Below are 26,679 nucleotides of genomic sequence, written 5' to 3'. Positions count from 1 at the left end.
TCTTCTTCCGAGTTTGTTTTGAATGAAAGATGCAGTCATTAGGCATTGAACATATTTCTCCTTCATGGTGAAATTGATTGGACAAATTTAGACTGCAAGGATTATTGTACAGCTAAATGACGCGTCGGACACGAAAGCAAACCACGGAGGTGGCTTACACTTTTAACTGCTGCCACTGTATATATTCTATTTATTTTATACAACTCATGGTAGTAAATAAGTGTTACTTTCCATGTAAATCACTGTTTGGGTGACCTTTTTAAACTGTAGTGTATAATGTACTTATAACTGTATATCATTATCTTCTTCCAAGTTTGTTTTGAATTGAAGATGCAGTCATTAGGCATTGAACATATCTCCCCTTTGTGGTGAAATTGATTGGGCAGATTTAGACCACAAGGATTATTGTACACAAACCCCCTATGAAAGGCAGACGTCCAAGGACCAAGATGTCGCCCGGTATGGCGCAGCCAGGGCCCCACCCTGGAGCTGGACGCCCGGGGTTGGGGCTCGTATGCAAGTGCCTGGTGGCCGGGTCTACTCTCACAGGGCCTGGCTGGGCACAGCGCCGAAGGAGTGACGTGGGATCGTCCTCAGGTGGACCCACCATCCGCAGGAAGAACCGTAGGGGGACGGTGCAAAGTGGATTGGGCAGCAGTCGAAGGTGGAAACCTAGGTGACCCAATCCCTGGATAACCAATTGGGACATGGAATGTCACGTCACTGGGGGGGAAGGAACCTGAGCTTGTGCAGGAGGTCGAGCGGTACCGGCTGGAAATAGTCGGGCTCACTTCCACACAAAGCCTGGGCTCTGGAACCCAACTCCTTGAGAGGGGTTGGACCCTCTTCTACTCTGTTGCCAGCGGTGAGAGGCGGCGGGCTGGTGTGGGCTTGCTCATAGCTCCCCAGCTTAGTCGCCATGTGTTGGAGTTTTCCCCGGTAGACGAGAGGGTCACATCCCTGTGCCTTCGGGTGGGAGATAGGTCACTCACTGTCATTTGTGCTTACGGGCCAAATGGCAGTGTGGAGTACCCGGCCTTCTTGGGGTCCCTGGAGGGAGTGTTGGAAAGCGCTCCAACTGGGGACCCCATCGTTCTTCTGGGATCTCTTCTTCTGATCTGAACCCGAATGGTGTTATGTTATTGGACTTCTGTGCTAGGCACAGTTTGGCCATAACAAACACCATGTTCGAACATAAGGGTGTCCATCGGTGCACATGGCACCAGGACACCCTAGGCCGGAGGTCGATGATAGACTTTGTAGTCATTTCACCTGATCTTCGGCCGTATGTTTAGGACACTTGGGTGAAGAGAGGGGCTGAGCTGTCAACTGATCACCACCTGGTGGTGAGTAGGATCCGCTGGCAGTGAAGGAGACTGGAACGACTTGGCAGGCCCAAACGTATTGTGAGGGTCTGCTGGGAACGTCTGGCTGAACCCTCCGTCAGACGGACCTTTAACTTACACCTCCGGGAGAGCTTCGACCAGATTCCGAGGGATGTTGGAGACATAGAGTCCAAGTGGACCATGTTCTCCATCTCCATTGTCAACGCGGGCATTCGGAGCTGTGGACGCAGGGTCTCCGGTGCCTGTCGTGGTGGTAATCCCCGAACCCGGTGGTGGACACCGGAGGTAAGGGACGCCATCAAGCTGAAGAAGGAGTCCTACCAGGTTTGGTTGACCTGTGGGACTCCTGAGGCAGCTGATGGGTACCGACAGGCCAAGCGTGCTGCAGCCCGTATCGTTGCGGAGGCAAAAACGTGGGCCTGGGAGGAGTTCGGGGAGGCCATGGAGGAGGACTATCGCCCGGCCTCAAAGAGATTCTGGCAAACCGTTTGGCCCCTCAGGAGGGGAAAGCAGTCCTTTACCAACTCTGTTTTCAATGGAGGTGGGGAGCTGTTGACCTCAAATGGGAATGTTATTGGATGGAGGAAGGAGTACTTTGAGGATCTCCTCAACCCCTTCGACTTGCCTTCTGCTGAGGAAGCAGAGGAAGGGGACTCAGAGGCGGACTCGCCCATCACCCAGGCTGAGTTCATCGTGATAGTCTGTAAGCTCCTTGGTGGCAGGGCAGCGGGGGTGGATGAGATCCGTCCTGAGTACCTCAAGTCTCTGGATGTTGTGGGGCTGTCTTGGGTGACACGCCTCTGCAACATCACGTGGACGAGGGGGACAGTTCCTCTGGACTGGACAACCGGGATGGTTGTCCCTCTTCTCAAAAAGGGAGACAGGAGAGTGTGTTCTAACTATAGGGGGATCACACTTCTCAGCCTCCCTGGGAAAGTCTATGCCAGGGTACTGGAGAGGAGAATTAGGCCGATAGTCGAACCTCGGATACAGGAGGAACAATGTGGATTTTGGCCTGGTCGTGGAACGCTTGACCAGCTTTATACCCTCAACAGGGTGCTTGAGGGTTTGTGGGAGTTTTCCCAACCAGTCTACATGTGTTTTGTAGATCTGGAGAAGGCATTCAACCGCATCCCTCATAAGATCCTGTAGGGGGTGCTCCGAAAGAATGGAGTCCGAGGCTCTTTGTTAAGGGCTGTTCGGCCTCTGTACAACCGGAGCAGGAGTATGTTTCGCATTGCTGACAGTAAGTCACACCTTTTCCAGGTGCATGTTGAACTTCGGCAAGGCTGCCCTTTGTCACCGGTTCTGTTAATTATTTTTATGCACAGAATATTTAGGCGGAGGGGGTCTGGTTTGGGGACCACAGGATATCATCTTTGCTTTTTGCAGATGATGTTGTCCTGTTAGCTTCATCGGGCCAGGACCTTCATCAGGCCAGGACCTTCAGCGTGTGCTGGTGTGGTTTGCAGCTGAGTATGAAGCGGCTGGGATGAGAATCAGTTCCTCCAAATCTGAGGCCATGGTTCTTGACCGGAAAAAGGAGGTTTGCTCCCTCCAGGTTGGAGGAGAGTTCCTGCCCCAAGTGGAGGAGTTCAAGTACCCTGGGGTATTGTTCACGAGTGCGGAAAGGAAGCAGCATGAGATTGACAGACGGATCGGTGCGTCGGCTGCAGTAATATGGTCGGTGTACCGGTCCATCGTGGTGAAGAGTGAGCTGAGCCGAAAGGCAAAGCTCTGAATTTACCGGTAAATCTATGTTCCTACCCTCACCTACAGTATGTTCACGAGCTTTGGGTCATGACTGAAAGGGCAAGGTCACGGATACAAGCGGCTAAAAATGAGCTTCCTCCGTAGGGTGGCTGGGCGCTCCCTTAGAGATAAGGTGAGGAGCTCACCCGGGAGGAGCGCGGATGAAAATGAATGGATGGATGGATGGATGGATTATTGTACAAGTAAATGTAGACTATGCATTAAAATCTATGAAACACCTGCCATTTCACTATAACAAGGGGAGGATTTAGCATCTATAACATGTCTGTCATGCGATCGTGTCAATAGGTGACTAAAAACTTAAAAAAAAATTACAGTCAAAACGCTTTAACAAGTTTACAGCAAATTCTGGCTGTGTTGTAGTTTATTAGTATCAAAATAAAAATATTAAAAAAAATATATAAAAAAATTACATTAGAAGGAAAGTGTTTTGTGACTGTGGAGCTTATGACAGTAAATAAAATTTGAGGGATGTGAAAACAACAATAAGAAAACATCACCGCTTCTAAGGACTAAATAACGTTACCTGCATAAGAGTTAGGCCTTAAAATCTGAAGAGTAACAATGAGTTTGACTGATTTTCTAAACCAGGGATACAAAAAAGCATAAATCACAGGATTGAGACAGGAATTAAAATAAATCAAGAAAACCACGAGGACCTCAGAGGGTGAGCCAACTATTAGACTAGCACCCGAAAGAGAGACACAATAATATGGACAGTAACACATCAGAAACACAGCTATGATGACACCTAAAGTTCTGGCTGCTTTCAGCTCTGACCTCTGAACAGTCGCATTTACTGAACGCCTCAGCTTCACAACTTTAGTGTGGGAGCGCATGGAACGAGCCTGAGACACAGCCACCACAAACACCCTCATATACAGGATGATGATGGCTGAGATCGGAACAATGAAACTTATCACTAGATCAACAGCTCCATTTACACGAATCACACACTCACCATAACAGGAGTTAAAACTGCCTGCTTGATTCAGGTTATCAATTAGAATAAAAAGACTGTAGAGAACAGAGTAAATCCAAGACAAAAGAACTGAGATTCTAATTCTTCTCTCTGTAATATTGTTGGGGTAAATCAGAGGATGACAGATGGCGACGTAACGATCAACTGAGATCAGCACCATGATAATCACTGAGGCAGAGACAGTAAAAATAGAAACCAAATTAAACAGAGCGCACAACAGGTCACCTAGAAACCAGCAGGGTTCTGATAAAAGGATTTGAAATGGCATCACGAAAAGTCCAACTAGGAAATCACAGACAGCCAGAGAGAGGAGGAGGAGGTTGGTGGGAGTGTGGAGCTGCCTGGAGGGAGAGAACAGCATCACTGTGAACATTACAAACGCCAATAATTTTATAACGACAGAAAAGTACAGAGTCATTTATAATTAAAGAAGAGGATAATGGTCTATAGTCTGATTAGACATTATTCTGTGCCTGAAGTGAGAGATAGAGATGATGACCAGCAGGTTGAGAACTGCAGTGAGCACAGACATGGACGGCGGCAGAGTGTAAATGAGCATTGCCTCAGTGTGAGTGCGACTGTGCTTTTTGCAAGAAGTGTTGAGCTGTGGAAAGCACAGTTTAACGTCCTTCAGTGTCTCCATCACTGGACAGAGGAGGAGAAGCTGCTCACACATGCAGCCTTCTGACCAACCTCTGAGTCATACAAGGGTTTTATCTGTCCATGTTGTACCTCCTCCCTCCCCCTTTACAGTGCATCATACTCTACACCTGCATCTACAACACTTTCTAAAAAAACCTGTTTCTCTCGTGTGACAGTTTGCCTTTTGCTGGTCTGTAGGGGCAACACAGCCACACACACAAACTTAGTTTAGATTTAGAGTACATTATACAGTATATTACAGTGAACCTGCTTCATCATTGTTGTGATTTGAAGTCTGATACACACATACATCTTAGCGTTCTACTCTTTACTCCATAGATGATAGTTTGTCCGATATAATACTTATATCATGTGATTATGTCAATATGTAACATAACTGACAAAATAACAAACAAACCAACTGTGCACGTGTTTTAAATAAGTGTAGAGAAATTCTGTCTGTGTTGTACACTACCAGTGAAAACGTTTGACATTTGTTCTTTTTCTTTTTTAATGACTATTTATACAGTAAATTCTCACTTAATGCATCAAATCTATGCATGAACATGTTGAATTATGTTGTGTAAAGGGGACGAAAAAACAAAAAACTTGATTTTTATTTTAGATAAAATCTTTGATTGGATTACTGCCTAGTTTATCTTTGGCGTTCTCTCAAAGAGCTTCATGAGGTCGTCAACTAAAATGGTTTTCACTTCACAGGTGCATTTTCGGGGTTCATTTGTAGAATTAATTTTTTTTATTGGTGTCATTAAAATAAAAAAAAGCCTTTAAACTTAGTGTCTAACATTTTGCCTGGTAATGTAGTTTATTTTGTTTCTGTGACAATGGAGCTCATGACAGAACAAATAGTCTCTTCTGTTTAGATTAGAGGACATGGCAACAACAAAACTAAAACATTACTGCTTCTATGAGTACAGAACATTGCCAGCATGAAAGTTAGGCCTTAAAATCTGAAGTGTAACAATGAGTTTGACTGATTTTCTAAACCACGGATACAAAATAGCATAAATCAGAGGATTGAGAAGGGAATTACAATAAATCAAGAAAATCATGAGGACCTCAGACGGTGAACCAACCATTAGATTAGAGCCAGAAAGAGAGACACAATAATATGGACAGTAACACATGAGAAACACAACAACAACTACACCCAGAGTCCTGGCTGCTTTCAGCTCTGACCTCTGAACAGTGACAGTCAGTGAACGCTGCAGTTTCACAGATGCAACTTGGGAGTGCATGGAACGAGCCTGAGACACAGCCACCACAAACACCCTCACATACAGGATGATGATGGCTGAGATGGGCAAAATAAAAATTAAGATTACATCAACTGCTCCGATTATGCCAATCACACATTCCCCATCGCAGGAGTTAAACCTGCCTGATTTTTTCAGGTTATCGCTTAGAATCAGGAGGCTGTAAAAGAAGGAGTAAATCCAAGAAAAAAGGACAGAGATTCTAATTCTTCTTTCTGTAACATTGATAGGGTAAATCAGAGGGTGGCAGACAGCAATGTAACGATCCACTGAGATCAGCACCACATTTACCACTGAGGCAGATACAGTAAAAAAAGCAACTAAATAAAACAGAGTACACAACAGATCACCCAAAAACCAGCAGGGTTCTGTTAAGAGGATCTGAAACGGCATCAAAATGAATCCAACGAGGAAATCACAAACAGCCAGAGAGAGAAGGAGGAGGTTGGTGGGAGTGTGGAGCTGCCTGGAGGGAGAGAACAACTTCATTATGACCATTACAAACACTAATATCATTATAACAAGACAGTAAAGTACAGTTTTATTTATTACAGTGTTATTTATTGTTAAACAATACGATGATGGACGAAAGTGTGATTAACGCAGTAAAATGATTAAACAATAAACTGTGCCTGAAGTGAGAGATGGAGATGATGACCAGCAGGTTGAGAACTGCAGTGAGCACAGACATGGACGGCAGCAGAGTGTAAATGAGCATTGCCTCAGTGTGAGTGCGACTGTTCCTTTTGCATGAAGTGTTGAGCTGTGGAAAGCACAGTTTAACGTCCTTCAGTGTCTCCATCACTGGACAGAGGAGGAGAAGCTGCTCACACATGCAGCCTTCTGACCAACGTCTGAGTCATACAAGGGTTTTATCTGTACCTCCTCCCTCTCAAGTTACATCATACTCTACACCTGCATCTACAACACTTTCTAAACAAACCTGTTTTTTTGGGTGACAGTTTGCTTTTGCTTATCTATAGGGGCAACACAGCCACACACAAAAAGTTATAGTTTTGCTCTGACTTTAACTCGCAGATGAACGGAAAACCGAAAAATCTTTTTATTCTACTAATACTACGGAAATTCAGCTGAGAAACAAGTAATAAAATAATGAGCAGTAATCATAAAACAACCAGCAATGAATGAACAGATAAAATGATGTAAGTGTGTGTGTGTGTGTGTGTGTGTGTGTGTGTGTGTGTGTGTGTGTGTGTGTGTGTGTGTGTGTGTGTGTGTGTGTGAAGTGAAATGAACATTTAAAAAACTGAATGAAATGAATGAGCCTTAATACCCAAGAGTGTAATGGATTTGGGCAAGAGAAAATAGCATTTGTTAATTCAATTCAATTTTCAATTTTATTTATTTATATAGCGCCAAATCACAACAAAGTTATTTCAAGGCACTTTACAAAGTAAGGTTTAAAACCTCACACAACTAAACCCAACAAATCCCACATACAGCAAGCATTTAATTTGACAGCAACAGTGGAGAGGAAAAACTCCCTCTCTAACGAGGAAGAAACCTCCAGCAGAACCAGACTGGATGTGGGCGGCCATCTGCCTCGACCGGTTGGGGTGAGAGGATAGAGAGATAGAAAAGCACAGCAACAAGCAACAACAAGCAACAACAGAGCACAGGCAGGATGGTAGGACCAGGGACTGGGCGCAGGCAGAATGGTTGGATCCGCAGCTGCCCATCACAGACACCAAACTTTGAGTCCAATGATACCTGTAGGTGAGGACAGAGAGGGAGAAAGAGTGGGGGTGGGGGGGGGGGGGGGGGGGGGGGGGGGGGGAGGAGAGAAGCACAACTACTGGACAGAAAGAGACAAGGTTAGTTAAACATGGGACAATGATGGGAGGTTATGGGACAGAGGAGGTAGAAGGAAACAGAGGAGCTCAGTGTATAAATTAAGTCCCCCAGCAGTCTATGTCTATTGCAGCTTAACTAAGAGATGGTTCCTGTGACTAACAATAATTGCCAGTGACCTGAACCATCTCTAACTATAAGCTTTATCAAAGAGGAAGGTTTTAAGCCTAATCTTAAAGGTGGAGAGTGTGTCAGCTTCTCGAACCTGAAGAGGGAGCTGGTTCCAGAGGAGAGGAGCTTGGTAGCTAAAAGCTCTGCCCCCTGTTCTACATTTAAACACTCTAGGAACCACAAGTAGCCCAGCGCTCTGAGAACGAAGTGTTCTGCTGGGAGCATAAGGAACTATAAGGTCTTTAAGATAAGAAGGAGCTTTATCATTGAGTACTTTGTATGTGAGTAGGATAATTTTAAATTCTATCCTACATTTTACAGGCAGCCAGTGCAGAGAAGCTAATGTAGGAGAAATGTGATCTCTCTTTCTAAGTCCTGTCAGAACTCTGGCTGCAGCATTTTGAATGAGCTGTAGGCTTTTTAAGGAGCTGTTAGGACATCCTATGAGTAAGGAGTTACAGTAGTCCAGCCTAGAGGTAACAAATGCATGGATCAGTTTCTCTGCATCGCTCTGAGAGAGGATGCTTCTGATTTTAACTATATTTCTAAGGTGGAAGTAGGCGGTTCTGGAGATTTGTTTAATGTATGATGTAAAAGAGAGATCCTGGTCAAACATGACACCAAGGTTCCTCACAGTAGAATCTGAAGCTAATGTTATGCCATCCAGGGTGGCTATCTGACTCAATAGTGTCTCTCTCAGATTTTTAGGCCCAACAATAAGAATCTCGGTTTTATCTGAGTTTAGTTGAAGGAAGTTTTGGGACATCCAGGATTTGATGCCTTTTAAACAACCCTGAATTTTGACTAGTTGATCTGTTTCATTTGGTTCCAAGGACATGTATAGCTGAGTATCATCTGCGTAAAAATGAAAATTAATAGAATGCTTTCTAATAATCTCACCTAGAGGAGACATGTATAGGCTAAACAGAATTGGACCCAGCACAGAACCCTGTGGAACTCCATAGCTAATCCTTGTGCGTGTGGAGAATTTATCATTAACATGAACAAACTGGAATCTGTTCAACAAATAGGATTTAAACCATTCCAATGCTGTTCCATTAATCCCGATTCTATGTTCTAGTGTCTGTAATAGAATGTTATGATCAATTGTATCAAATGCAGCACTAAGATCTAACAGGACAAGGACAGAAACTAGACCATTGTCCGAAGCTAATAGAAGATCATTAGTGACTCTAACCAGAGCTGTTTCTGTGCTATGATGTTTTCTAAATCCTGACTGAAAAACTTTGTACAGGTTATTCCCACTAAGGTGGTCAGATAATTGTTTAGCCACGATTTTTTCCAGAATCTTGGAAATAAAGGGTAAATTTGAAATGGGCCTATAGTTGGCTAGTTGTCCAGGGTCAAGGGTTGGTTTTTTCAATAGAGGTTTGACCACAGCCACCTTAAAAGCCTGTGGTACATAGCCTAGTTGTAAAGATTGGTTGATTTGATTTAATAAGGATGAGCTGATTAAAGGTAGAACTTCTTTGAGTAATCTGGTTGGGATTGGATCTAAAAGACAAGTGGACGACTTGGAAGAGTTAATTATTGAGGTTAACTCCATATGAGTTATGGGGGAGAAGCTGTCTAGGTAAGACAGAGGATTTAATAAATTTAAAGTTGATGGGTCTGTTACTGATCTCTAGATCCCTAAAAGTTACTAGTGAATTTGGAAAGCTCCTTTTGAGCTCTTTGAGGAAACACCAGTGTTCTCAATTAAATCAAGGGAGATATTGATCTTGCCTGTCCAAAGCCGAGGAAGCTTTAGCGTCCTTTGATACCGTCCAGTGAGAAGTTCCACCGCATCCGCTGAGTTTCTCTCAAACCATGTTTAGTCCGCACTTTACCACCGGTCGCATTACCCTCCAGCTGTCATCAATCTATAAACAGTCTTAATATTTAGTCATCAGTACTCACCCCAGTCCTCTGCCAGATCGTTGTATTGTGTACCCTTTTCCAGCGTTACCTAGCTCAGTCTTTCATTATTACTGAAGTCGTTTGGGATCATCCCTGTTCATTCCCCGTAGCCTTCCCTGAGTACTCCGTTGTCAGTCTGCCTGCCTCTGTGACTCCGCCTTCGCCTGTTCCTCTGGTTCCGCCAATCAGCCGCTGTGTAACGAGTATAATGCTCTCGCTTTTTTGTACCAGTTAGAATCTGGGCAGCAGCGTTTTAGACTAGCTGTAGTTAGTGACCTCTGGCTTAGCCCAACAGAAAGTGTGTTGCAGCAGTCTAATCGACTTGTGATGAAAGCATGGATTCAAATCTCAAAGTGATGCCATAAAAGAAGGCTTTGCTTTGGCTAGTTTTCTCAAATGAAATAAACTGAGTTTGACCACTGAATTAATATGTGCATCCAGTTTTAGATCCCTGTCCAGTCTCACACCCAGGTTTGTTGCTGTAGATTTCAGATAACTGCTCAAAGCACCTAGGTCAACCTGGACTTAGAGGCATTAGGTCAAAACAGCATGACCTCAGTTGTTTATCATTAAAGTGCAAAAAGTTAAATGACATGCATCCTTTAATTTCTTCAACGCTGTGAATGGGATCGTCAGCATAAAAGTGGAATAAGATGTTTTTGTTTGTTTTGACAATTTGAGACAATAACATTGGGAAAAAAGTTAATACTGGCTGCTTTCACCGTTTTCTGATAAAAATGCCAGCTGTCCCTTAACATCTGGAAAGAAACCTATATTTTGTCTTTCTTCCACTTGCTGCACTAACGCCTGGCAGCACGTGTAGCGTCATTTAACCAGGGTTCATATCTAATTTTAGTAGGTCTTGTTTTCAGCTGAGTGTCCATTATGGTTTGACAGGTTGAGTTAGTGATTGGACAATGTCTTGACATCTGAGTCAGAGCACAGGGGACCAGCTGGGATAGGTAGAGGGTTAGGAATGAGAGCAGCAGAAAACTGAGCAGCAGTGGAAGAGTTAATGCCACAGCGTTTTGCAGGGGCACCAGATTTAACCATATGACACGGGAGAGGCATGTCAAATACAACAGGCATATGCTCTGAAAGCACAGCATCACAGACTTCAAGGTTAAAAACTTGAAGTTTTAACTGAATTAAAACAAGATCAAGAGTGTGTCCACATTCCTGTGTAGAGTCAGACACAAACTGTAGAAGATTAAAAGTGTCAATGAGACTTTGGCCAAGGGCTTCTTAGGGCAACGCACATGAATGTTACAATCTCCAATTGTTAATACTTGGTCAAAATTAGTATTATTATTCATTATTATTATGATTCACTGCCTTCCTTAGAGGGGCCACTGTGTCTAAAATTGTATGTACAGAAACTACAAGATAATCAACCTATTCATAGGGATTAGGTGACTGTTCTTTTCTGTGTAGCTACAAGACAATGAGGCAAAAGATGATGAATCATCTGCTTATATCTGAAAAGAGCGTCGTCAGATAAATATCTGCTATAGTAAGATTTCTTTCCAGCTGCTGCAAGGTCAGTTATGGTAAATTCAAAAGTTAATAAGAAATGGTCAAATAAATGAGGGTTTCTGGGAAAAACTAATAAATTATCAGTTTCAACCCCATATTTCAGGACAAGATCAAGGGTATGATTAAAACGGCAAGTTCATTTACATGTTGAGTAAAACCAATAGTGTCTAATAATGAGTTAAAAGCAGTGCTAAGACAGTTACTGTCAACATCTACATGAATGTTAAAGTCTCCCACTACAGTGACTTTATCTGTGCTCAGAACTAAGTCAGATACAGTAAGAATTTAGAGAATTCAGTGAAAACACAATACAAAACACAACTGGCTTCTGGGTTTTAGAGTCTGGGTGAGAAAGGCTCAGAGTTAGGCTGTCAAATAAGTAAGAACTATGTTTGGTTTTAGCAGTAATTAGTAAATCTGAGTTATGAATTGCTGCAACTCTTCCACCTCGTCCTGTACTTCTAGGAACAGTTAATGTGACTCATTGGAGTCGACTCATTTAAACATATTTATTCATATTTAAACATATATTTAACATAATTATCCTGCTGCAGCCAGGTTTCAGTGAGAAAGAACAGATCTAAGTGATGGTCACTTACCAGTCATTTAATAACAGTGATTTTTCAGCGGCTTCTGACGTTATCACGCCATTCAATGGTCATTATCAGTGGTTATCAGCCCATACGTATGAGCCGGTAGGTGCCCATCTACCTGCTGGCAGCGGTGAAAAGGTGCAGTAGGTTGCTGTCATTGATTCGTAAGGTTGATCACGGCTCGGGTGATTTAACCAGCAGAGTCAGTAGGGGCGCTGTTGAGCGGTTGTTGTTCAGACGGGAGGATCAAAGTTTTTGATTTTGATTTATTAGCGAGCATAACTTAGCAAGTAGCTAGTGGTATTGTGTTAGCTAACTGTAACCTGAACCCCCCACCCATTATCTAACCCTAACCCTAACCACAATAACCTCTGAACCAGCTGAACGTAGCAATTTAGCTAGCTGTTAGCTGTTAGTGAGTAGGTAGAGCAGGCGCCTACCGGCCCGTACGAATGCGCTGATAAGTTCTGATCAGCCCATTCGTTATGGCTGATAACATCCGAAACGGGTGGATTTTTTCTATATTATTAGACAGTCCTTCAATGCTGTACAGTTCACATTTATTTTGTTGGAGCACCACTGCCTTTCTAGTGGTCTGGTCCTGTGCTTTAGGCTGCGAATCTCTTAGTTATACCATGGAGCTAACCTCCTAGGATTCACTGCCTTCTTCTTCAGAGGAGCCACTGTGTCTAACATTGTACATGGAGAAGCTGCAGCATCATCTACAAGACAGTCAACCTGTTCATGAGGATTAAGGTGACTGTTCTCCTATGTGTATCTACAAGACAATGAGGCAAAAGATGACTGAATCAATCCAAGTAAGTCTTGCCATGTACCAGTTACCTACTTGTTGTTTTGACCATGCCTCTGTCATGTCCCCGCCTGAACCTTCACTGGAGTGTTTTGGATTCTGTGCACCGACGTTTTGCCTGACCGACAATCTTTTTCCTGCCCGACAACGTCCATAATAAGTGTACCACAATATGTGTGTATATATATATATATATATGTATATGTCCAATAGTTTTATATTAAGTGTTCAGATTGTTAATATTTTTTATCCCATTACTTTTATCCCATTATCATTACTTTTATATACATGAGAGAGTTGAATGGACAATCTTCCACCAACTCAGATTTTGACAGATCTAAGCCAAAGGTCACTTGATCTTTTCACCCTTGAACTTGCAATGTCAAATTGCACCTGTTCTTTGACCCCGAATGTCAAAGTGTACCTGCACTTTGACTCCAAAAGTCAAAGTGTACCAACTATTTGACCCTAAATGTCAAAGGTCCGCTGATCTTTCATGCTCCTTGTTGAAGGGTTAATGTGATCATCAGAACGCCACTATGTTGTCACAAACCACGATGGAGGAAGAACCCAAATGCACAGCGTCGACTTGGTTAAGATCAAAAGTTTAATAATCAAAGTCAGGCAGGCAGAGGTCATAAACGTTGTGGCAGCAAACAGTATCCGACAGGGAGTAGGCACAGGCAAGGTCAAAATACAGGCAATGGTCAAACTTACTGCACTGGACTGTTGGAGGCTGGACTAAAGGCAAGGACGATACAAAACGAGGTCACACACGAAATACAGGAAACTAGAATGCTGGTCAAGACAGCCCAGACAATCTGGCAAGGTGCTGGGGTGAGAGGTGGTGCTTAAATACTAGATGAACTAATTACTGATGAGACACAGGTGATGTTAACGAGGACCGGAAGTAAAGCTGTAACTGAAATCATGTGCACTGAACAGGAAGTGGTTGCAAAATAAAACCGTAAATGAGTGAGAAACGGGGTGGGGTGTCCTGCCCCATCCGCTACCTCCTTCCCCTGTCTGGGTGTGCCGTCAAGTCGGCCCTCTGTTGTTTTAGAAACAACAGGTTTTGAGACAAGGTTCTTGCATTTGTAGTATTAGAGTATGCCATTGGTGTACAACAACAACAACATCCGCAACTTGCAAAGCATATACCCTTGCATCTTTGATAGTCCTCTGTGCTGTTGGTCAGAGGAGTCCTCTCGGTCTGGAGTCATATGGCATTTAGGCGCGCGCACACACACACACACACACACACACACACACACACACACACACACACACACACTGTAATGGAAAAAATTCATTCTCATTCAACTCATTCCGTATAGCAGCCAAGCGTATCTGTATCTGTACTTGATTAGGCTCAACACTACACATTCTAAGACAAACAATCTATCTCCCTCTCAAGGTTCTGTCGCACATTAAGCACTGTTGTGTTTGACTGACTGATTGTTTATGGTCTGTGTCTGCCTTTTACCCCCGGTCTCTGACTCTTTCCTATCTAATCCCTCACCAAACCCAAAGTCGGAAACCTAATGCATCTTGTCTTTAAAGCTCGGTGTCCCTTCCCTTCTAAAAGCATGGCACCCCGGATGCAGGAGTGAGAGTTTAAACATCTTCACCTCCAGTGCAATAAGGAGATTCCACCAGGCCCTGGGAGAAGGGTTAAAAGGCAGAGTCAACCTGAGAACAGGGTGATCTCAGCATTATACCTCTGTGGTGTATGTTCTGATCTCCACAGCTGGCTTTTTGATTTGCTTTCCTCATTAATCGTCATTTTCTTTCCACCACACACACACACACACACACACACACACACACACACACACACACACTACTCTCGATTCACCTTGTGTTTTGCCTCGTCCGCGGTGCTCTGGGTTCTCTGAGGGTTAAAACAGGGTCATATCCATCCAGTTAAAATAGGTGAGGCCCGGACCATCCTCATCCATATTTTATATGTTTACAATCTCAGATGCCTTTATATAACTGTTAAACTTTTCAGGCCAGAACAACCATTTAACTTAAGCTTCACCCCTCCAATTTTTTGTTTGCCCAGAATTTTTTCCACCTTTTTCCACCTTGTCGCTGGACACTGTTACTTTTTGCAATTCTGCCTCATAAAAGGATCCTTCGACGGGCTCGTCGTCGTAATCGCATAGTTTGTAGACCGGGGGTATCCTAGGAATACATTCTGTTATCTTAAAAAGCTCGTCGGTGAACCCCTGGGTATATTTCTTGTCAAAAACTCCTCTCAGCTTCGATATGAGTACAATATCCCAGACTTTAAAATTCATCTTTAATGCCTTCCCGTGTCTCAAAGGAAAGGAGCCGTACAGATTCTGAAATACTTCTAAAGCATTTTCAGACGTCACCTGAGCGGGCCTCATTTTAATACTGGAGTGATACGCATTATTGTAACTTTGTGTGCTGAAATGCGTGATTTCATGTTTTTTCATCAGAGACTTAAATAGCTTGTTGTAAGACTCTTTTCCCTGATCCGTCTGAATACGTTTAGGGATTCCACGCTCGAGAAGAACGGACTCAAAAGCGATCGCCACCTCTTTTGCACCCGTATTCTTAATAGGCCTAACATGTGCTTTTTTAGAGAATACATCAATAATGGTCAGCAGGAATTTATAACCGTTGTTGTACGACGCTAGGGCCTGCATGTCGCAGAGATCGCCTTGAAATTGGTTCAGAGGTCTGGACACAAACACCCTAATTCTAGGGAAATTGACCTTTACAGGCTTATGCAGCATGTATACGTCTTGTTTTGCTCTTTGATACGATCCACACTAATTTTCTTGCCAGAATCCCGTTCTACGGCTCTGTTTTGGATTGTCAGAATAAACTGGATGACCTGGCTCTGAGTCAATAAATAAAACACCACACAACGCAGAAAGCCACCTGTCACAGTTACACAAGTGACCAATGTACATATACATACTGTATCACATTATCTTCCTTCCAGTTTTTTATTTACTAGTAGTTTTTTTTTAGATTCAGTCATTACACAATAACCCTTTCTCTTCTTCATGGTGTGACGTGTACAGATGTGGCCAGTGTGTTTGATCCATATGTTCTAGGCGTTTACTTTAAAACATGCAGCTGTGTAAAGCAAAGCATTCAGGATAAACTGAATAACAGCGTCATTAAAGACAAGATAATAAATTGGCATGAGTCATAAATAATTGTAGAGCAAATGTTGTCTGTGCTGTAGTTTATTGGTATATAAAAACAGGAAACATAAACAAGTAAGAACAGTGTTTCTGTGACTGTGGAGCTCTGAACACAGCATATAGTTGCTCCTAAGGGCTAAATAATATTACCCGCATAAGAGTTAGGCCTTAAAATCTGAAGAGTAACAATGAGTTTGACTGATTTTCTAAACCAGGGATACAAAAAAGCATAAATCACAGGATTGAGACAGGAATTACAATAAATTAGGAAACCCATGAGGACAGTGGGTGAACTGACCGTAAGATCAGGGCCAGAGAGAGACACACAATAATATGAGCAGTAACATATAAGAAACACAGCTACAATAACACCCAGAGTCCTGGCTGCTTTCAGCTCTGACCTCTGAACAGTCGCAGTCCCTGAACGCCTCAGCTTCACAGTTTTGGTGTGGCAGCGAATGGAACGAGCCTGAGACACAGCCACCACAAACACCCTCACATACAGGATGATGATGGCTGATATGGGGATGATAAAACTTAAAACCATGTCAGCGGCTCCATTGACTCTAATCACACATTGTCCATAGCAGGAGTTAAACCTGCCTGGTTGATTTAGGTTATCAAATAGAAACAATATGTTGTAGAGAACAGAGGAAACCCAACACAGAAGTACAGAAATTTGAACTCTTTCTTCTGTAACTTTGTTGGGGTAACTCATAGAGTGACAGACGGCTACATAACGGTCCACTGAGATCAGCACCATGTTTGCTGTTGATGCAGAGACAGGGATAAAGTTTACAACATTACACAAAACACACATCAGGTCACCCAGGAACCAGCAGGGTTCTGCAAAAAGGATCTGAAACGGCATCACAATGACACCGACAAGAAAATCAGAGGCAGCCAGAGAGAGAAGGAGGAGATTGGTGGGAGTGTGGAGCTGCCTGGAGGGAGAGAACAGCATCACTGTAAACATTACAGGCATCAATATCATTTTAAAAAGACAGTAAAGTACAGTGTCATTTATAGTTAAAGACCAAGATTATGGACAATAGTCTGATTAAAGCAGTAAAATGCTAAGACATTATTCTGTGCCTGAAGTGAGAGATGGAGATGATGACCAGCAGGTTGAGAACTGCAGTGAGCACAGACATGGATGGTAGCAGAGTGTAAATGAGCATTGCCTCAGTGTGAGTGCGACTGTGCCTTTTGCAAGAAGTGTTGAGCAGTGGAAAGCACAGTTTAACGTCCTTCATCATCTCCATCGCTGAAAAAGGAAGAGAAGCTGCTCACATATGCAGCCTTCTGACCAATGTCTGAGTCAAACAAGGGTTTTATCCGTTCATGTTTCACCTCCTCCCTCTTCCTTTACATCATACTCTACACCTGCATCTACAACACTTTCTAAAAAAACCTGTTTCTCTCGTGTGACAGTTTGCCTTTTGCTGGTCTATAGAAGCAACACAGCCACACACACAAAGTAATAGTTTAGATTTAGTTACAGTTGAGTAAATATTCCCTTTCCCTCTTCATCAGTATAGGCGCAACACAGTCACACACACAAAGTTATAGTTTAGATCTGGTTAAAGTTTAGTAGAGAAACAGTTCAGATGTGTTTTTCTCTATGCTTCACCCTGATACTTTCTGGCATTGTTTCTGTCTTTTATCACCAACTAAAATGCCAACAACAAGAAAACTTGAATGGCTTTGCATAACTACTTATGGAGTCAAATAATAAAAGAGTCTGCAGTTTACCCAGCAAGATGTGCCAGAAAGCCAATTACTATGGTCGACTTTCTTCCTAAGCTAATGCTGTAACAAGTGATTCACCAAGCCGCCACGGAGAGACTTTATGCTTAAAAACAGTCTATGTCCTACCGTGCCCAGCCCCACAGATACCGGTTCCCTCCAAAACTGGGCACCTTTTGAGTTCTGACTTTGTGTAAAAAACTTTGAGTTCTGACTTTATATAAGGAAAAACTTCTGACTTTATATAGTAAAAACTTTGTGATACTGGCCATAATACAGTATACTGTAGTATGAGCTACTGAAAAATAATGTTTTATTGTATTTCAGTTGTACTGTATGTCCCAGTAACATTACTATATATTTTAAAATAAAACTGTCCCTATTTGTGTAACAAAAGCAGCTGTTCATAGATGTCTTTCGATGTCTTAGTGTAATAATGTAGCGGACACTTGTGAGATGTAATAAGATGTAAAAGTTAGTGTAAGTGTTACTCATGCAACATTTATTAATAACAAAATTAAAAATTCTTCAGTTCTATCTGAAGAATAATCTACTTTGAGGATGAATATCTCACCATCTTTTAACCTCTTTTTATCTTTTAATCATGGCACAATTAGTGGACAGTAACCATTACGATGGTTTTCATGAAGGGAAGCAGGACAAAATTATACTGATTTTAATGTGAACAGTTAGATGAGGTTCTAATTTTAATTCAATTCAATTTTATTTATATAGCGCCAAATCACAACCAGGTTATCACAAGGCACTTTACAAGGTAAGGTTTAAGACCTTACACAACTAAACCCAACAAATCCCACATACAACAAGCCTTTAATTTGGATCTCTAATGTTGTAGTGTGGACTATAGCACATATAATAGAAATATCAAGATCAATATATCCAAATAACAGTTTTACACGCCTCTCTGCATGTTCTCTACAGCCGCCACCCCCTCTTAGTCTTAGTTATCACATAGAGACTGTCTCTGCTCCCCGACCACCTAAACTAACCAATCAAAGAGCAGTGACTTACCAGAATTTAATAAACATCAAAATGGTTCCTCTTACAAAACAAAGTAACAGTAAGCTAATAAAGTGTGTTTTTTTAAATATCAGATCTCTCTCATCTAAATCCTTGCTAATAAATGATCTGATAAGTGACCATCACATAGATCTGTTCTGTCTCACTGAAACCTGGCTGCAGCAGGTTAGTTTAAATGAGTCAACTCCAATGAGTTACATTAACTATCATGTTCCTAGAGTACAGTTAGAGGTAGAGGAGTAGCAGCAATTTATAATTCATACAGTATTTATTAATTACTCCTAAACCTAAACATAGTTATAACTCATTTCAGAGCCTTACTCTGAGCCTTTCTCACCCAGACTCTAAAACCCAGAAGCCAGTTGTGTTTGGTATTGTTTACCGTCCTCCTGCTCCATATTCAGAGTTCTTAACTGAATTCTCTAAATTCTTATCTGACTTAGTTCTTAGCACAGATAAAGTCATTGTAGTGGGAGACTTTAACATTCATGTAGATGTTGACAGCAACTGTCTCAGCACTGCTTTTAACTACTTAATGACACTATTGACACTATTTGTTTTACTTACCAGGTAAATGAACCCACTCATCGTTCTAACCATACCCACGATCTTGTTTTTAAATATGGAGTTGAAATTGATAATTTAATAGTTCTTCCCCAAAACCCTCTGTTATATTATAATTTTTTATTAACTTTTGAATTTACCATAACTGACCTTACAGCAGCTGTACAGTCTTACTATAGCAGATGTTTATTTGACAACACTGTTGCCAGATTCAAGCAGATGATCCCATCATCTTTTGCCTCATTGTCATGTAGCTACACAGAAAACAGTCACCTTAATCCTAGCGCTGGGCTACTTGTGGTTCCTAGAGTGTTTAAATGTAGAACGTGAGGCAGAGCTTTTAGCTACCAAGTTCCTCTCCTGTGGAACCAGCTCCCTCTTCAGGTTCGAGAAGCTGACACACTTTCCACCTTTAAGATCAGGCTTAAAACCTTCCTTTTTGATAAAGCTTATAGTTAGAGATGGTTCAGGTCACTGGCAATGATGAATATTGGTCCGGGTTTAGCAATAGACATTTGAACAAATAAAAATAATATTTGTTTTATTTCCTGATGACACTACAATATGGCTGCCTTCACCTCCATTGTCAGCCTGTTTCTGGCCTGCCTGTACAGAAACCGGTCACCATTCCTGTAGGCTTCTTACTTGGCCTGGCGTAGCTTCTTCATGTGTGTACAGTTTTTGTCTGAACGCACATTTCCTCACAGAAGCAGATGTACGATGTCACAGTGTCAGTGAGCTAATGCATGTCTCTTGCTGCGGCTTCAAAAACCTCCTAGTCAGTAGAGTCAAAGCAGCCCTGCAGCTTCAGTTTGGACTCCTTCTTCCACTTTTTCATCGTCCTGTCAACTACAAGTTGACAGGTTTTAGATTTCTGCCTGTACGTTGGCATGAGGTGAAGCAGACAGTGGTCAGAGAGGCCCAGAGCGATCGGCATCCTTTAATGCAGTGTACAGTAGCAGTGGTCCAGTGTGTTCATGTCTCTGGTGGGACACTTCACATGCTGCCTGTATCTGGGGAGTTCCTGGCTCAGGCTCGCTTTGTTAAAGTCACCCATGATGATGAGCAGGGAGTCTGGATGTTTCCTCTCCATGTCCGTTACAGTATGTGGTCAGCCTGGTTCCGTTGTTACACAGGCCGGAGGTGAGATGTGCAGTAGACGCTGACCAGAAAGAACGAGGCAAACTCCCGGTGAATAAAGGGGAAAGCAGTTGACAAAGAATCACTCCACGTGAGGACTGCAGGACTTCTTGAACACTGTGACATCTGTACACCAACCTTTGTTAATATAGAAGCAGGTTCCACCTCACCGTGTTTTTCCTGAATCTTTATAACGGGCTCCGAACAGAGCAGCTGGAAGCCAGGAAGGTGTAGCGCTGCATCAAGAATGTTCTCGAAGCCCGGGGCAGTGGATCTGTTAAAGTCCATGTTTTTTGTGTTAAGGAGCAGAAGCTCATCCATCTTATGTACCAGGGAGCGCACGTTAGCCAGGTGTATTGACAGGAGCAGAGTACACGAGCCCCGCTGTCTCAGTCTGACGAGCTCTTCCATATGCTTTCCTCGCCTGCCCCACTGTGCCTCCGAGAAAGATCTCCACAAAACTTTCCGAGTCTGTAAAAAACACAGGAAAGGTTCCAGGAGACGAGTGTTCTTTGCTGAGGAGTGCCTCTCTGGAGTAAGTTATCCATGAGGCCATTAGTGGCTGCATAAAACATATTAAAAACACTAAATCACCAAAAACGTAGAGGGTCCTGAAGAGCGGAGAGCCGTGGCTGCCATCTGTGGTGCCATCTTGATCTAGATCTAGATCTAAGTAAGGCTGAAACTAAACGTGGTGGAGCATAAATCGGAGGAAAAAGAGGAAATGGCACAGGCAATGACTAAGGAACCCAGAGTCATGACACTAGGTAAATTAAAAGCTGAAGAAGGGCATTAAAAAGGCCCAAAACCTTGTGGTACTCCACAGCTAATGCTTAATCTTTATTTGTAATCCTTATTTGTCGATTCGTCGTTAACATGAACAAACTGGAATCTGGTCAACAAATAGGAATTAAACTGGTGCTCTTCCTTTAATTCTGATGCTCTAATCTCTGTAAGATCTAATAGGACAAGAACAGAAACTAGACCATTGTCTGAAGCTAAGACAAGATCATTAGTGACTCTAATCAGAGCTGTTTCTTTGCTATCATGTTTTATAAATCCTGATGAAAATCAGGAAATAAAGGGTATATTTGAAATGGGCCTATAGTCGGCTAGTTCTCCTGGGTCCAGAGTAGGTTTTTTTCATTGAAGATTTGACCACAGCCTCCTTAAAAGCCCGTGGTACAGCCTATACAGTATATAAAGATTGGTTGATTTGATTTAATATGGTCGAGCTGATTAAAGGGAGAACTTCTTTGCGTAATCTGGTTGGGATTGGGTCCAAAAAAAAGTGGACGACTTGGAAGAGTTAATTATTGAAGCTAACTTCATGTGACATATGGGGGAAAAGCTCTCTAAGTAAAACAGTGGACTTGGTAAATTAATTAAAGTTGTTGGATCTAGACAGTCATTTCTGTCATTTGGAGGAAGTTGCTGATCAATCTTTTTTCTAATGGTGATAATTTTGTTAGTTAAGTATTTCATAAAGTCATTGCTGCTGAGATTTAATGGGATTGTAGGCTCAACACAGCTTTGACTCTTAGTCAGCCTGGCTAGAGTGAAAAGAAACCTGGGCTTGTTTTTGTTTTACTGAAATAAGGAGGAATAATATGTTTTCCTAGCAGCACAAAGTGCTTTTTTATATATTATTAGAGCGCATGCAATGCAGTTTACATTTATTTTGTTAGAACGCCACTGCCTTTCTAGTTGTCGGACCCTGTGATTTAGGCTGCGGATCTCTAAGTTGCCCTTGCCCTTGTCTGTACCGTAGCCTCGCCAGTTTTGTATGATCTGGCCACCTGATTATCGATGCTCCGTTTTACCTGCTCCTCTTGTACCGTTGCCACTATGCCTTCCTTGTGTTGACCAATGCCTGTACAACAACAAGATTGTATAAAACGCCCTTTCACCTACCTGTTTGTATCCTGAGCTGTGCATCTGGGTCCGCCGTCTTAGACACCAGTACAATCGTGACAGGAACTAACCTCCAATGATTCACTGCCTTTTTCTTCAGAGGAGACACTATGTCTAACATTGTACTTAGAGAAGCTGCAGCATCACCTACAGTACAAGACAATCAGAGTGTTCATAAGGATTAAGGTGACTGTTCTCCTGTGTAGGAGAGGCAAAAGATGATGGAATCATCTGCTTGAATCTAGCAACAGCATCGTCAGATAAACATCTGCTATAGTAAGACTTCTTTCCAGATGCTGCAAGGTCAATTATGGTGAATTCAAAAGTTGAGACAGTTACTGTCAACGTCTACATGAATGTTCCCAGTCTCCCACTACAATGACTTTATCTGTGCTAAGAACTAAATCAGATAAGAATTCAGTTAAAAACTCTGAATATGCAGGAGGACAGCAAACAATACAAAACGCAACTGGCTTCTGAGTTTTAGGGTCTGGATGAGAAAGGCTCAGAGTGAGGCTGTCACTCATGAGTTAGAACTATGTTTAGGTTTAGGGGTAACTTTGTTCTGTAAGAGGAACCATTTTAAAGTTTATTATATTCTGGTCAATCACTCCTCTTTTGGTTTGTGACTTGTATAGTTTAGGTGGTCGGGGAGCAGACACAGTCTCTATGCTATAACTAAGACTAAGAGGGGGTGGTGGCTGTGGAGAACATGCAGAGAGGCGTGTGACACTGTGACTCTGCATCCTGGGCTCCACTCTGAGTTGTCACGGAGTAGGGAGGCTAAGCAACATGGCCATGTTACTAGAGAGCAGAGAGTTTCTGTTCAACGTGGGATGGACGCCATCTCTTCTAATCAGTCTAGGTTTTCCCCCAAAGCCACAAAGAATATATCCTAATGAGAACATCAGCCTCTTGTCTCTTTCTCACTGCTACCGTTCCTAACTCAGAGAGCAGAGCTGGTCTCTCCATTGTATTGTACACCTTTCCTTCGAGTCTTGCTGACACTCTACTGTCACACAACACCCCTGACACATTTCTCCACCCGCTCAAACCTGCCTGCACTCGCCTCTTCACCTCTTTTCCACACTCCCCATCACACTGAACTATTGAACCCAGGTACTTCAACTCCTGCACCTTCTTCACCTCAGCCCCCTGTAACGTCACTGTTTTACCTTGACCCCTTTCGTTTAGACACATATAGTCTGTCTTACTATGACTAACTTTCATGCCCTTCCTAACCACGCTCTCTACTCTCTCTGCAAATCACAATGTCATCTACAAACATCATTGTCCAGGGACATTCCTGTCTGACCTTGTCTGTCAGCCTGTCCATTAACACAGCAAATAAGAAGGGACTCAAAGCTGATCCTTGGTGTAGTCCTGTCAGGTTTTGGCAGAGCTCGGACCCACATGCACAGCACAGAGACCACAGGCAGAACGTAGGGTTAAACGGTTTATTCAGAATCACAGACAATCCGGGTCATGCACAGACAATCACGGGGCTTAGGTACAGGCTGGGGCAGGCTGGTTCGGATCCAGGGGCAGGCAAAGGTTCAGTAACAGAAGATCGCAGTTTTACGGTACCGTGAGGGAGCAGGCTGTCTCGTAGTCGGGCGGTCAGGTTCGTATTTCCAGAGCTTTCGAAGCAAAAGTACCGATCAGGGAACAGGCGAGAATCAGGAGTCAGAAAACGGAGCAGGATCAAAACACATGAACAGGATAACTAAATGCTGGAAAGTGTAGTCTGGCTTACAACGATCTGGCAAAGTGTTCTGGGGCTAGTGGTGCTTAAGAATGCTGAGGGTGATTACTGATGCGGAGCAGGTGAGTCTAATGAGGGACGGAAGTAAGGCTGAAACTAATGATGAGTGGCAGGAAACCGGAAATGCAATACAATAAAACAGGAAGTGACCCGTAGACGTGACAGTACCCCCCCCTCCTAGGGCGGCGACCACGGCGCCCACGGGAATCCCCCCCCCCCCAGCCAGGGCGGGCGGAGGGAGGCCTAGGAGGAGGGACCGGAACCGGACCCCCCAGCGGCAGGCTGGCTGAGCTGCGGCGCCCCTCCCGGGGCAGGAACCGCGAGATGCGCCGCGTGATAATCCCGGATGAGGGACTTGTCCAGGATGTCCCTGGCCGGAACCCATGAACGTTCCTCAGGGCCGTACCCCTCCCAGTCTACGAGGTACAGTACTGGAACCCCCGGCCACGTCGTCTGCAGTCCAGAAGCTCCCGGACCGTGTATGCCGGAGACCCATCCACCACCCGAGGTGGCGGAGGTGGTTGATGAGGGGGCACCATGGGGCAGGAACGGAACGGTTTGAGATGGCTGACATGGAACGTTGGGTGGATCCTTAATGACCTGGGTAATGACAGCCTCACCGATACAGGGTTAATTATTCTGGAGATGGTGTAAGGGCCGATGAATCTCGGTGCCAACTTACGTGGTTGGCCCTGCAGCTTAAGGTCCCTGGTCGAGAGCCAGACCTGGTCCCCGACCTCGTACCGTGGTCCCTGAGCCCTCTTACGGTCTGCCGACGCCTTGTAGTGGGCCTGGGCTTGCAGCATGGTCCTCCTGGCTCGCAACCAAGTCTGCCGACATCTGCGGACCAATGCATGGGCCGATGGAACGCGGACCTCCTCCTCCAGGGCCGGGAATAGGGGAGGCTGAAACCCATACGCACACTGGAAAGGAGTTAGGCCGGTCGAGGCGCACAGCAGAGTATTGTGTGCGAACTCGACCCATACCAGCTTCTGTACCCAGGAGCCCGGACTCCTAGATGCCAAAAGGCGCAACCCCACCTCCAGCTGCTGATTGACGCGTTCAGTTTGTCCGTTGGACTCCGGGTGGTACCCTGATGACAGGCTGACTTCAGCCCCCACCAACGAGCAGAACTCCTTCCAGAACCGGGAGACAAATTGAGGACCCCGATCTGACACGATGTCACTGGGGAACCCGTGGAGGCGGAAGACCTGCTCCAGCATGACCTGGGCTGTCTGCTTCGCGGTGGGCAGCTTGGGCAGAGGGATAAAGTGCACACACCTAGAGAACCGGTCTACCACGGTCATCACAGCTGTCTTGCCCTGAGATGGGGGGAGACCGGTTACAAAGTCCAGTGCAATATGTGACCAGGGTCGACCTGGAACTGGCAGAGGGTGTAACAGCCCGGCTGGCCGCTGGTGCGAGACCTTGCCCATGGCACAGGTTGGGCAGGCGGCGACGTACTCCGACACGTCCCGCTTCATGGAAGGCCACCAGAACCTTTCTCCCACCCTGAACGTCGTCCGAGGGGCACCTGGATGACCGCTGACCGCGGAGTCGTGAGCCCACTGAATGACCTCCCCCCGGAGCTCAGGAGGAACGAACAGACGACTGGGAGGGCATGCCGGCGGTACCTGGAGGTCCCTTACCGCTTCCCTGACGCGACGCTCCACCGGCCATGAAACCGCCCCCAGTAGACACTTCGCCGGCAGGATTGTCTCTGGTTCCGTGGCCTCTTCCGGTGCCTCGTGAAGTCGGGACAGTGCGTCGGGCTTCGTGTTTTTGGACCCTGGTCGGTACGAAAGATGGAAGTTGAAGCGACTGAAAAACAGAGCCCACCTGGCCTGGCGTGAATTCAGTCGCTTGGCGGTCCTCAAGTACTCCAGGTTCTTATGGTCCGTATAAACCATGAACGGTTGTTCGGCTCCCTCCAGCCAATGTCTCCATTCCTCGAGTGCCACTTTGACCGCCAGCAGCTCTCGGTCCCCAATGCCATAATTTCTCTCCGCTGGGGACAGTTTCCTGGACATAAAAGCACACGGGTGGAGCCTACCTCCAGCCGGGTCCCGCTGTGATAGGACCGCTCCCACTCCCGAGTTGGAGGCGTCTACCTCCACGATGAACTGTTTCCCTGGGTCCGGCATGTGTAGAATGGGAGCGGATGTGAAGCTCTCCTTCAGCCGTTGGAAAGCGGCTCCTGCGTCCGCCGTCCACTGAAACAAAGACTTAGCAGACGTTAAGGCATGTAGCGGTGCCGCGATGCTGCTGAACCGCCGGATGAATTTGCGGTAAAAATTGGCGAAGCCCAGAAACCGCTGGACATCCCTGTGGCACCGGGGCTCCGGCCATTCCTCCACCGCCCGTGTTTTGGCCGGATCCATCTGGATCCGGCCCTGGGAAACGATGAAGCCGAGAAATGCCACGGTCTCCACGTGGAACTCGCATTTCTCGG

General features: G+C 44.4%; 3 protein-coding genes across 3 annotated transcripts; all 3 read right to left on the bottom strand.

Moving 5' to 3' along the window:
* Positions 1-1,833: 1,833 nt before the first annotated feature.
* On the bottom strand, positions 1,834-5,098 carry LOC129604388 (trace amine-associated receptor 7a-like). The gene has a single exon (XM_055510527.1). It carries the CDS (start codon positions 4,517-4,519, stop codon positions 3,632-3,634), a length of 888 nt encoding a protein of 295 aa, XP_055366502.1. The 5' UTR covers positions 4,520-5,098; the 3' UTR covers positions 1,834-3,631.
* A 98-nt stretch (positions 5,099-5,196) lies between these two features.
* LOC129604343 (trace amine-associated receptor 13c-like) lies at positions 5,197-7,052 on the bottom strand. Its single transcript, XM_055510337.1, has one exon. The coding sequence runs from the start codon at positions 6,534-6,536 to the stop codon at positions 5,670-5,672; it is 867 nt and encodes a 288-aa protein (XP_055366312.1). The 5' UTR covers positions 6,537-7,052; the 3' UTR covers positions 5,197-5,669.
* A 9,061-nt stretch (positions 7,053-16,113) lies between these two features.
* On the bottom strand, positions 16,114-23,662 carry LOC129604332 (trace amine-associated receptor 13c-like). Its single transcript, XM_055510274.1, has 3 exons — positions 23,518-23,662; positions 17,150-17,321; positions 16,114-16,998 (listed from the first exon to the last, which is right to left on the bottom strand). Exons 1-3 carry the CDS (start codon positions 23,660-23,662, stop codon positions 16,191-16,193), a joined length of 1,125 nt encoding a protein of 374 aa, XP_055366249.1. The 3' UTR covers positions 16,114-16,190.
* Positions 23,663-26,679: the final 3,017 nt, after the last annotated feature.

This window comes from Betta splendens, chromosome 7 (assembly GCF_900634795.4).
Source record: "Betta splendens chromosome 7, fBetSpl5.4, whole genome shotgun sequence".
Taxonomy (NCBI): Eukaryota; Metazoa; Chordata; class Actinopteri; order Anabantiformes; family Osphronemidae; genus Betta; species Betta splendens.
The sequence above is the reverse complement of the archived record's forward strand: the minus strand, read 5'-3'. Positions and strand labels throughout refer to the sequence as shown.